Here is a 12,194-nt window from a genome sequence, read left to right as displayed (position 1 = left end):
AGAGGAGCCCAACTTGTAAAGGGCCCCCCCCCCCCAAAAACAATATCAGGATATGCTAAATGTGAGTGACACATCTGGCCACACATCAATTGGGACAATATCTATTGGGAAGTATGAATGTTCCTTCTATTGGTCTGTACTTATGATTTACTAAGATCTTAACAAATGTGTAAAAAAGAAAGAAAGATTTCATACTGGCAGAAAAAAAGACATAGGGACAAAGCGACGTGAGAACATGCATGCATAGGGTTTGTAACGGAGGAGGCGTGACAACGGAGTGGGGATCCAAATGCAAGGCTTTATTCCAGAACTAATTCCAAGGTAGTGAGGGTCAGAACACCAGCGAACAACAATAACAGAGGCAAGGCAAAAGGGTAATCCATAAAACAGGCAATTGTCAGAGCAGGCAGCAAGCAATAACAAAAACAAGGTAACAGTCCAGAGTAAAAAAAAAAACAAGAAAACTAGGAACACAGGAAAACACTGAAAGGCTAACCAACATTTAATCACCAGCGAAGACAGAGAGTGTGTGTGCTATTCTTATAGTCCTACTAATATGAGGCAGCTATGAACTGATAATGAGTGCTGATGGGTCCGGGCAAAAGATTATGGGAAATGGAGTCCTGAGTGAATGGCAAGGTACAGAATGGAGTGCACTCCAGCTGGAGAACATGACAGTGTTTACTTATAAACAAATCCAGTTCTGTGGAAATCAGTCTATATTTCTGGTCTTAGGCCTGTCAATCATAGTTACAAAGGGGGAAATTTGTATGGTGCTAGAATGACCAAGTTAATCACACTATGCATGAGGAAACCAACTTTCATTAAAACATTGTTCTGTGATTACATTTCATAAGAACAATACCGTAAAGGCTAGAATACATCACACCATTTTTACCCCGATTTTCAGCCTTTAGCTTCAGGTTATGAATAAATATAACATTAAATCAAATATGTTTCATATTCTAAAGGTGATTTTGGAACATATTCTTTTCATTTCTAACGCTCGTGTCTCTTAGCAACGAGGCGCGTGTTTCTGCAGAGCTTGAGTCTAGTTTGTGGTCCTCAGTCGTTTATGATGCACAGTTTTTCTAACCATTTACCAAGTCGACAAGTGCATAATGCCTAATGTTTTAAAATCTGTTCAGCCTTTGCGTTTACAAACAAAAACCTCTAGATAGATAAATAGATTATTACTGAGCTGTAGTCTGCATTGTCCTCAGCAACGAAAATAGCCAAATGACTGCAATATTCCGATTACTCTGGTATGGCCACACCAATAGCTCTTGCTAAAAAAGTGATTTAAAGTGAGATTAAGTGAACATGTTACAAAGTGTCTATTATTCGTTTTATAATATTCAGATTTCAGACCTTCCGCCAGATTCTTGATAAACAGCGTTCTCTGCTCTGTTTCAGCTTTGTTTGGGGCGACATCTAGTGGCTAAGTACACAACTAGCCTACATGCAATCCTCTCCAAATAAATACAGTAGACATTTTGATTTCATGACACTTTCATCAGATTAAGTTGTGCGTTATTACAGATAACTGTATGTAGCTCAGTGAGTTTGCCTGTGCCTGTTTTCTTTTTGCAAAGCAGTTTGTCCTGGGTTCGATTCTGGGCAATATTCACATACTTTCATTGTCATCTTACTATTGTGCTTGTTGGCCTAAACAACAACAAACAGTTGGTTTGAGTTTCACAACTTTTTAAGAAAAATCTTTAAAAAGAGAGATAAAACACTTCATGCAGACATGAATGGATCCAGATCTGTGTGTGGTAACCAGGTCCTGTCTGTGTGTTATTGCTAGTTGATATTCATGGCAGGTTTCATAAGTCTGGCCTATGTTATCCCCAAAGTCTTTTTGAAAACCCTCTACCGGAAGTTTCTGTTCAATTGTAAGTGTTTTGGAAAAAACAGGGGGCACCCAGATTTGAACCGGGGACCTCTTGATCTGCAGTCAAATGCTCTACCACTGAGCTATACCCCCACCTGCAACAACTCAGCACAGGTGATGCTTTCCTAGGTCAGTCACTCAGGCCTGATGCGTTTATAATGGGTGTGTATACAGGTGTGAGTGTGTGTTTTGTGTTTGTTCTGAGCCTTCTGCTGCAATACCCAGAAATGACTGTAATAATCAGGATTTTGTTTTGTTTCTTTAAATGTGGTTGAGTCCACAAAGTATGAAAATCTGTTAAACAATGATATAATGCCATAGTGTTGCCATATGCTATAGTCCATTTATGACTGTAATTTTTTTTTCAGGTGGGGGCTGGGGCTAGTTGTCACACATTATACCCCATGTAAGATCAGCATTGGTCACTAAATCTTTACTAAAAATAAATAAATTAATAATAAAGACATTTACAAAAACTATCAAATAAATAAATTGCCACCAATAATGCCCAAGAACTGTAAATGTAAATTGTAACCTAACAACAAAATCTGTTAAACAAATGCTACATCCAAAAAAACAAACAAACATAAGTTTATGTAAGGCCTGTTTTTTTTTTACTGTGCAATTAATAGCCTGTATAAATGTAGAACAATTAAATCACATGGCAATTGTCCCTATAAAATTTTGTGACATTTATGAAAAATACTGATGTCCTGAAATAAATATCTGTACACAGTTAATATCTACCTTCATTACACAATTGACATGTACAGTCAGGTCCGGAAGTACTGGGACACTGACTGAGCTTTTGTGCTTTTGCCTTTATACACCACTACAATGGATTTGAAATAAAACAAGCAAGATTTGATTTAAGTGCAGACTTTAAGCTTTAATTCAAGGGGTTGAACAAAAATATAACATTAGGAATTACAACCATTTTTATACACAGCATATATAAAGGGGCTCAAATGTAATTGGACAAATAATTGTAATCATAAATAAAATGTTCATTTTTATGAACATTTTATTTATGAAATATCAAATGTTCATTGTTCATATTTTGTTGAGAATCCTTTGCAGGCAAAGACTGCCGTAAGTCTGGAACTCATGGACATCACCAGAGACTGGGTTTCATCCTTTGTGATGCTTTGCCAGGCCTTTACTGCAGCTGACTTCAGTTGTTGTTTGTTTGGGGGTCTTTCTGCCTTTAGTTTTGTCTTCAGAAAGTGAAATGCATGCTCAATCAGTTTGAGTTTAGGAGATTGACTTGGCCATTGCAGAATATTCAACTTTTTTACCTTCAAAAACTCCGGGGTTGCTTTTGCTGTATGCTTTGGGTCATCGTCCATTTGTACTATGAAGCGCCACCCAATCAACTTTGCTGCATTTGGCTGAATCTGGGCAGATATATCCCTATACACTTCAGAATTCATCCAGCTGCTTCTGTCTTCTGTTACGTCATCACTAAACACCAGTGACCCAGTGCCACTGGAAGCCATGCATGCTCATGCCATCACACCGCTCCACCATGTTTCACAGATGATGTATGCTTTGGATCATGAGCTGTTCCAAGTCTTCTCCATACTTTTTTTCTTCTCGTCATTCTGGTACAGGTTGATCTTAATTTCAGCCGTCCAAAGAATGCTTTTCCATAAGTGGTCTGGCTTTTTTAGATGTTTTTTGGCAAAGTCTAATCTGGCCTTGTTTGCACCTTGTGGTGAACCCTCTGTATTTGCTCTTGTGAAGTCTTCTCTTGATTGTAAACTTTGACAGTGACATGTTGTTGTGCAAGGGTTTTCTTTACCATGGAGAGGATCCTCCGATCATCCACCACTGTTGTCCTCTGTGAACGTCCAGGCTGTTTTATGCTGCTGAGCTCATTAGTGCATTCTTTTTTTTCTCAGAATGTACCAAAGTGTTGATTTGGCTATTCCGAATGTTCCTGCTATCTCTCTGATGGATTTGTTTTGTTTTTGAAGCCTAACAATTGTCTGTTTCACTTGTATGGAAAGATCCTTTGACCGGATGATGTGGGTTCAAAGCAACAGCTTCCAAATGCAAACGGCACACTTAGAATCTTAGAACTCAGGACCTTTTACCTGCTTAATCGATGAAGAAAAAACGAAGGAATAGCCCACATCTGTCCATGAAATGGCTTTTGAGTCAACTGTCCAATTACTTATGGTCCCTTGAAAAAGGGGGAGTTACACATTAAAGAGCTGTAATTCCTTAACCTTTCCTCCAATTGTGATGAGAATACCCTCAAATTAGCTCAGAGTGTGCACTTTAAGCCCATATTCATGTAACCGTAACTTGAATATATTTTGGTCAGCAGCTAAAATAATAAAAATTGTACATGTGTCCAAATATATATGGACCTGGCTGTATATCAATGAATGTATATCAGTGTGGTGCTCGTGCATTTACATGTTTAGCCAACAGCTATAACAAAAATACAGTGCAATTGAAATGTTAGTTCGGAGACAAGACACGTTTGTCTAATAGCCTCTAAACCGGCTTATAGTTACTGAGATGTAGCCATTGTGACGATCCCTGTGTGACAACTAGCCCCACTCTCCCCTACAACGGCAAGATGCAAATGAAAACATATTAAGTGAGCAATACCCACATTTACTGAACTGTGAGTACAGACAGATGTCAATCGGATGAGATAAACGGTCATGTAGGTAGGCTTTTCCTACACTGAAATGCATGTAGTTGCACATATAGCCACCAGATATCGCTCGAACAAAGGGCGACAGAAACGGGCGTAATTCGCGCGTCAATTCGCGTCATTCGCGCGAATGAGGCGAATTCGCGTCTTCCGCGCCGCGCTAAACGCCTCATTCGCGCCGCGAGACCTCCAGACGCGCGTAAACGCGTCTTTACATTGACTTAACATTGAAATCATTCGCGCCAGACGCTCTATTCGCGTTTGGTGTGAACGCAGCATAACGCTAAAGTATTTTTGGCGCATCCGATTCGAAACCGAATCACACTCTGCTTTGGATAGAATTTGAACGACTTGTGTGAAAACGGGTTTACATGAACTAACATCAGCAAAGACGCCACGATGATCAAAGTGTTTAGCTGTGTCAGTATTACTCCAAGTTTGAATATGCTGAACGCACATTATGTAAAAACACTTTGTTATCAGACACTCCCAATATGTCTATCACTAACATCCGCTTGATGATGGTGGGTTTAAAACAGCTCAACCCGAAGATAAACGCAAGATAAGATCAGCTTTCGTCATTTAACTCATTAGCATTCTTTTCGAATGCTGAAGAATTCTAGAAATACTCGCGAGAGAGAGAAAGTCTTCCGCGGAGTGCCCTTGCACGGGCGCGCGCAGCAGGACACAGCGGCAGTGCGCGCGCGCCTTCCGCGTCTGATTGGTTCGCTGACAGTCAGCCAGCGGTGCGAACCGGACTTCATCAACGGACAGCGATCGGTATCAACCCAAGCAGTGCTCTGCGGACCGGCTCCCCGTCGCCGTACAATTCCTCCGAAATGAATCCACTGTGTAGCAGATGTAACCGAGTGGTGTATCCCACGGAAAAAGTGAATTGCCTTGACAAGGTAAGGCTAAGCGAAACTTAGCATTCGCTAGCAAAGCTTAACGTTACACCTCTGGCTGTGAGGATGGGGTATATTATATACATGTATGGATTTGTTTGTGTATAATACAGATTTGTTTTTAAATGTGGCTTAAAAGAACCCGTTTCCGATGACTATTGAGAATGTGGGCAGAGCGGAAACGCGTAACGTTAAGCGAACGGGCTAGCAATGAAAAAGCCTCGATTGTGATAACTTCACAGCACGCTACAAGTTGTCCATCGTTTATTCGTTTTTCTCAGTGCGAATATCGTGTGATATCGACAGAAATGCGCGGCGGGAGTCGTTATTTTTCAAACCAACGCTTGTTCTTGGCCTCGGTCGCGAGGAGGAGGAGGAGGAGGTTTGTTTATGACGTGTCAGTCTGTCCTGTGGGCGACATGGACGGACCCAAAAACCCAAAACAGCCCAAGTCAAGTCAAAAGCTAACGTGGATATTATACTCTTATAACAACAGCCCCAAAACGGGTTCATACGCGCGGCTGGGTTTTTCACGATCTCGCTTTTTGTCATCCAGCCTGGTTTGCAGATGTGCAACTTCTAGGGTGTATAACGTTGAGGCCTGTAAAAAAAACAAAAAAAAAACATGCGATTTTCGGGAAAATGTTACATGCATTGTTGAAATTTCACCCTAACGTTTACATGATGCGCACATCTAGCATGTTTACCAACTGGCCAGAGGAAGTGTTGCTTGTGAAACGTTTTCTATCCAGACCCCACCCCCTCTTAACCCATATCCTTATCGCTCTCGTTTTGAGTGGTGAAATCTTGAGTTTTGAATTGCTTTAGATGCTCCAGAGGGTGGGGTCGCCTTCTTTTATATTCATGCAGCGCAAGTATTTGCGAGGGAGAGAAACTGGGGCGGAGTGATAACGCGTGTAATGGGCGTTAAGAGCACATTAATCGATTGGCCTTGAACGAAGCAGCTTGAGGAATGACTATACAGACCTGTAATGCGTGAATAAAGACGTGCGGTGTATCTAAGATTAAACGTGGGGGCGTTTGATGGCACACCTCCCACAGATGTTGTCACAAACAGCACTGACCGCACACACGTACACCAAGTTAGTTCCCGTTCATTGCCTGGAGGAGAGGCCTCGCGCGCGTAAGTTGCTTCATACTGTCGTTTTGTTGAGGCATGCCGATGCTTCGCTCAGCTTGAAAAGAGGCCAACCATCGCTTGTCATTCTGCTTCAGTGCTTGAGCTCATCAGCTGTCACTCTGGAGAACATCTCAGAAGAACGGCACCCAAAGAGAGGTGGTCTGGGTACTAATGTGTCATTTTAAGAGAGAGTGCCCCCCAAAAATGAATATTAACTCCGTCCTTGTGGTGTTCAATAAGCATAGGATTTTTGGTGTGGCACACAGAAAGAGACGTTTAGCCAAATGACCAGACAGCCCTTTTCCAGACAATAGCTGTAGATAATGAATATCAAGCTTCAAAAAGAAAAAGAAAAACATTTTAAAATATTACCTTAGGTCAGTAAGATTTTTTTTAGTTTGTTAGAAATTATTACTTGTATACAGCTAGGCATTAAATTGATAAAACATGGTAGTAGTAATATTTAAAATGCTACAAAATATTTCCATTAAAAACTTCTTTTGAACTTTCTATTCATCAATGAATCCTAAAAAAAATGTATCACGCTTTTTTTGCACAAAAATATTAAGCAGCCTAATTGTTTTAACTTTGATAATGATAAGAAATGTTTCTTGAGCACTGAATAAGTGTATTAATATGATTTCTGAAGGATCGTGTGAGTAATGATGCTGAACATTCAGCTTCAACAAGTTTATATAGTATAAGAATAAATTAGTTTTTAAAATATATTAAACTAGAAAACAATTATATTAAACAGTAATAATGTTTCACAGTATTACTTTGTATTTACTGTATTTTTGAATAAATAAATGCAACCTCTGTGAGCATAAGATACTTGAAAACATGAAAAAATTGTACTGACCTTTTGAATGGTAGTGTAACTGAATATCAAATCTACACAGTAGTGCATTTATGAGTAAATAGTATTAGAGGGTTTAAAGTAGATGTTTTTAGTATAATGCAAAGATGCTGCCATGCCGAACAGCATGAAATAAAGATCATTGCAGAAAATGTTTGATATCATATACGGTGTGCTACAAATAACCATTGTCACTTTCAAGGACTTGATTGGCAATTTTGCATAATGCTTTGTATTTATCTATCAGTAAAACACTGTGCGCTATACTATTGTAAGCTAATTTTAGTGTGTAGTCTATAGATGGAATATGCCATTAATTATTCCATTGTAATACGTTAGGAATCTCTTATACCTCTCTACAGATCTTCCCTCACGTGCTTCTTCTGGTCTGTTTTCTTATATTTTCCCTGCTTCTTCCCTTCTAAACTGTTAGCAACAGACTAGAGACCTAAAAAAGCATTTTGAAGTACGTGAGTGGAGGTGGGGGGTTAGTTATTTTTGGGTATGAACGGAATCTCTGCTCAAGTCTGTGCTAGCAGCTTCCTCTCCCTGGGAGTGCAGTATAGATGCATAATTTTGTTACTCATGCACTTGTGTTCAAACTACTACATTCCAGCTGACTGGTAAGAAAGTGTTGGATATAGGCCTAGAAAGACAAAAATACCATCTAAATTTTAATGAAAATTATAATAATAAGAACTCAGATAAACCGTATATTGCAGTAGTCGTGTGTTTATAAGTCACGTTGAATCAATGAAAGCAGTTGAATCGGTTACACTTTACTTGAAGGGGTGTGCATAAGACTGACATGACACCTTCATAATCATGACATGACACCTACATAATCATGACACGACACGTGTCATGAATATGAAGGTTTTTTATGCATGTTTATGACAACTGTCATTAAGTGTCATTCGCTCAGTTATGTAATTTTTAATGCAAAGATGACATTGTTTGAGATGTCTTTGTTATGGGCTATGGTTAGGGGTAAGGGTAGGGGTAGGGTTAGGTCAAATAATGTCATATTTGCATTAAAAATGACATAACTGAGCGAATGACACTTAATGACAGTTGTCATAAACATGCATAAAACCTCCTTCATATTCATGACATGTGTCATGTCATGTCATGATTATGAAGGTGTCATGTCAGTCTTATGCACACCCCTTCAAGTAAAGTGTTACCGTAGAATCTTCTGTTTATTCAGCTGCAGCGATAGGCATTTTCTGGGTTTCTTCTGCGAGGCTTATTTGGAGTTTCAGCGCGAGAGCGCCCTCTGGCCTTTGGATGGAGATTTACTGCTGATCACAGAACCGTGCTTCACTGAAAGATATACGCATGACAATCGCAGCTTCTGTCGAATCGCGATCTCGATTCCATTTCGATTTATCGTGCAGCCCTACTCGTGGGCCAGATTTGAGGATCCCTGATCTAAATTATAGGCATTGCAGCATGCATGACTGGCTGCATAGATGGAATGTAGGGTAGCAGGTCAGGTCAGTCCCCCCAGTCCATTTTCAGTGTGTGTGTGGTCTCTTATCACTGAAACACTCCCATGGTCAACATTAACTAAGGAAGCTGGTAATCAAAATCTAGCATAAATTACAACTGCATACTTTATTGTATCGCTATTGAAGGCCAGTATCTCAGTCAGGGTGTTTCCCAGCATTTGTTGTTTAATTGTGGATCATTCTTTGTGTTTTTTCCTTATGTTGCAAGAAGCTGGGAAAATGGTGATGTAACTCAGTTAGTAACCACTTGACAACCAGTGTGATCCAGATGGGTGTATATAAAATGTCTGTGCCTTTAAAACCGATGCATTCACACAGAAAAAAACGTGTCTTTACTTTAAATGGACGTAACTTCAAGTTGCGTTTCTTTTTTGACACTCGAGGTGCCGGTTCCTCTTTTTCTTTCCAAGTGCTTTCAAAGAACAAGCACTCCATTGTTTTTTGTATTTAATCCTGAGAGTGAACTGACTGTGTAACGGCCATAGTGACTGAATTAGCAACGCTGAGGGATCTGAAGGGCTTCATGTCATTTGCTCTTTTTATCTTTCCCAACTCGGTTGCAGACAATTTCCCTATTTCTTTTGCATACACCTCCCAAAACAAACTAGGGGTGTGCGATATTGACAAAAAATTATATCTCGATATTTTATGGGATTTTATCGATAACGATAATTAGACGATATTTTGCGGAGTGTGTTATTGTGCTAGTTCCTTAAGGACTGCCGAAGACAGCTGACTTTTAATGTTTTTAATATTCTTCATATTCTGTGTGGTGGTCAGTTCATACTGATAGAAATTAATCTTTTCCAATAAGTTTAAACTGATTTTTGCATTTTATGGGCATTTTTACCTTTATAAATCCATTTTTCCTAAAAGTGTCCATTATCTTTTGAGTCAAATTCTTACATTTAATCAGGGAATTAGAATAATAAGACATTTGGGCTGTTACCAAGCAAATTAAATCAACACAGAAGCTGCATCTGAAGTGGCATTTAGATGTATTTACACACATGTATTTTGTTTAATGCAAGACATGAATGCATTTAACCTGCAATTACAAATGCATAAATAATGTTTTGATATATTAAACATAAAACGTTGAATACTGATATTTGAAATGATTTAAAACATGAAAAAAAAAGAAAAGAAAGAAAAAGCCGAAATTTGAAATTAAAACCGCCAGCAGGTGGCAGCAAATCACTGTTAATAAGTGAGTCATTGCAATTGAACCAAATAATTTAAACGGTTGATTCATTCAAGAACGAAGCACCGTCATGTTGCTCAGAGACACAAAACAGCGCTGTGGCTGTATTCGGAATGATTTTTGTTGGCGAAATAGAGCAAAAACAAGCAATATGGTGTCTAAAACGTAAGTCTCTTAATTAACTTATTGTTTATTGAATTCAATGTCACATTTGCAATCATGGTAATTTTTGGAGAAAACGTCACTCTTCGTGTGAAATTGAATAACTATATGAAGTGGTATAAATATATAAATTTTCTGCCATGTCTTGAATTTGTGATCATTCTAAATGCATTTTAATAGACTGAATCATGCAGTGAAAGAAAACACACTAAATGCGCACACGCACTAGTCTAGACTTCACGTAATGTATGCGTGTGCTCTGTAGGGGTGTTTTGAATGTTTTTTGCAAAATACTCGAGAATGTCAAATCGCACATCGTTAAAACAACAATTACGATATTATCGCAGACGATATATATCGCACACCCCTAATACAAACACAATTTAAAGCTTTAATCACTCTGTGTCTCTCTCTTTCAGTACTGGCATAAAGGATGCTTTAGCTGTGAAGTCTGTAAGATGACTCTAAACATGAAGAACTACAAAGGCTTTGAGAAGAGACCATACTGCAATGCGTAAGTATCTCTGCTCTGTGAGTTTTGTGTGTTATATGTCTGCTTTTATTATGTGTTAGCTTTTTTGCTACATATTCCTCAAGTTACCATGAAATAAATGGATGCTATTTTATTATGTTTCTATGTCACTGGTGTGTTTTACTTGGAAATATGTCATAATACAAAAATAAATTCAGTCACAGCTTCCGTTTCACTGTGGCTTTAAAGTCACAAGCTGCATCCGGAATTGCATACCATCTAGTAGGTACTGTATTTGTTTTTTTTTTAAACTTACTTCACAACCATTAAAAAAGTACATTTTATTTAGTATGAATAAAATATGGACGTGCTACTTCCGCCATGTTGTTAGTGTCACATGACCTACCAGAGTCAGTTGCAAGTCCTCAAAGCAATAAGCCTAAATCATCCAGGTGATTTTCGTCTATTACGAATATAATATTAGGAATAATTCGGACCTATTATGCTTTTCACATTTTTCATCTACTATGGAAGTAGGCATATTTGGACGCAGCAACCGTCAATTGCCATTTGCAACCCTATTTTAGTTAAGATATTCAACAAGAAAAAAAATCAATATATACACAGGGGTTGATATATTGAGCATTAGCTGGATTATTAAAATGTAGCCAGATAAAATGCAAGGTTTCTAAAACAATGTCGATTTGACAAGTGGCTAACTGTTTCCAGTAACTGGCTTGGCTTAAATGATGTTAGCGGAAAAAAAGAGTCTCTCAAAAGAAGAGGAAGTTAGTACATTTTGAAGATACAAAGATAGACACTGTTGTCTTTTGAATGACGTGCACTGATGAATGTTTCGCAATAAGACAAGAAACATGCATTAAGAAAGCAAACAGAGCCTATTTTGATATAATGTTATACTTTAATTGTTTCTGATTGTCCTTTGTCTCCGTTAGTGTTAGTTGATCGTGGAAAGGTCACGTCTGCGAACACAGTAGCTGACTTGTGCATGCATTCGGTCGAAGGGTATTGAAGGGAAATTCCTATTTTCAAAACAATGACCCATACACGCATACACAAATGAGTTCACTTCTCTGGAATCCACTTCTGATCACTAATAGTCTTGTGAGTCCGATACCTCAGCTATAGCATTCCTGTTGTTAAAAGGTTACCATTCATACTTCAAGTTGCAGTGTTTTAATGCAGACCGCCAGGCCAAGCATGCTGCTTTGACATGGCTAGAGTACGTTTATAAAGTCACGATTAGGGATGTAACGATTCACTCAACTCACGATTCGGTTTGATTCACGGTTTTGATTTCATGATTCGATTCACGTTTTTTTTTTTTTTTTTTTTTTTCCAGAAT

The 12,194-nt window shown here is 38.6% G+C and overlaps 1 protein-coding gene and 1 non-coding gene across 2 annotated transcripts in view; one reads left to right on the top strand and one right to left on the bottom strand.

Moving 5' to 3' along the window:
• Positions 1–1,918: 1,918 nt before the first annotated feature.
• On the bottom strand, positions 1,919–1,990 carry trnac-gca (transfer RNA cysteine (anticodon GCA)). Its single transcript has one exon. It is a non-coding gene; the product is annotated as a tRNA-Cys (tRNA).
• A 3,075-nt stretch (positions 1,991–5,065) lies between these two features.
• The window catches only part of LOC107670908 (LIM and SH3 domain protein 1-like), a 15,347-nt gene continuing 8,218 nt past the window's right edge, over positions 5,066–12,194 (top strand). Inside the window, exons 1-2 of the mRNA XM_016463729.1 lie at positions 5,066–5,479; positions 10,776–10,870. Of these exons, the coding sequence (XP_016319215.1) occupies positions 5,411–5,479; positions 10,776–10,870 (164 nt within the window). The 5' untranslated portion in view covers positions 5,066–5,410. The remainder of the gene's footprint in view (positions 5,480–10,775; positions 10,871–12,194) is intronic.

The sequence above is a fragment of the Sinocyclocheilus anshuiensis genome, unplaced genomic scaffold (genome assembly GCF_001515605.1).
Source record: "Sinocyclocheilus anshuiensis isolate Anshui unplaced genomic scaffold, SAMN03320099.WGS_v1.1 scaffold1560, whole genome shotgun sequence".
NCBI classification, from domain to species: Eukaryota; Metazoa; Chordata; class Actinopteri; order Cypriniformes; family Cyprinidae; genus Sinocyclocheilus; species Sinocyclocheilus anshuiensis.
Note: the sequence above shows the minus strand (reverse complement) of the source record. Positions and strands in the feature narration are given on the sequence as shown.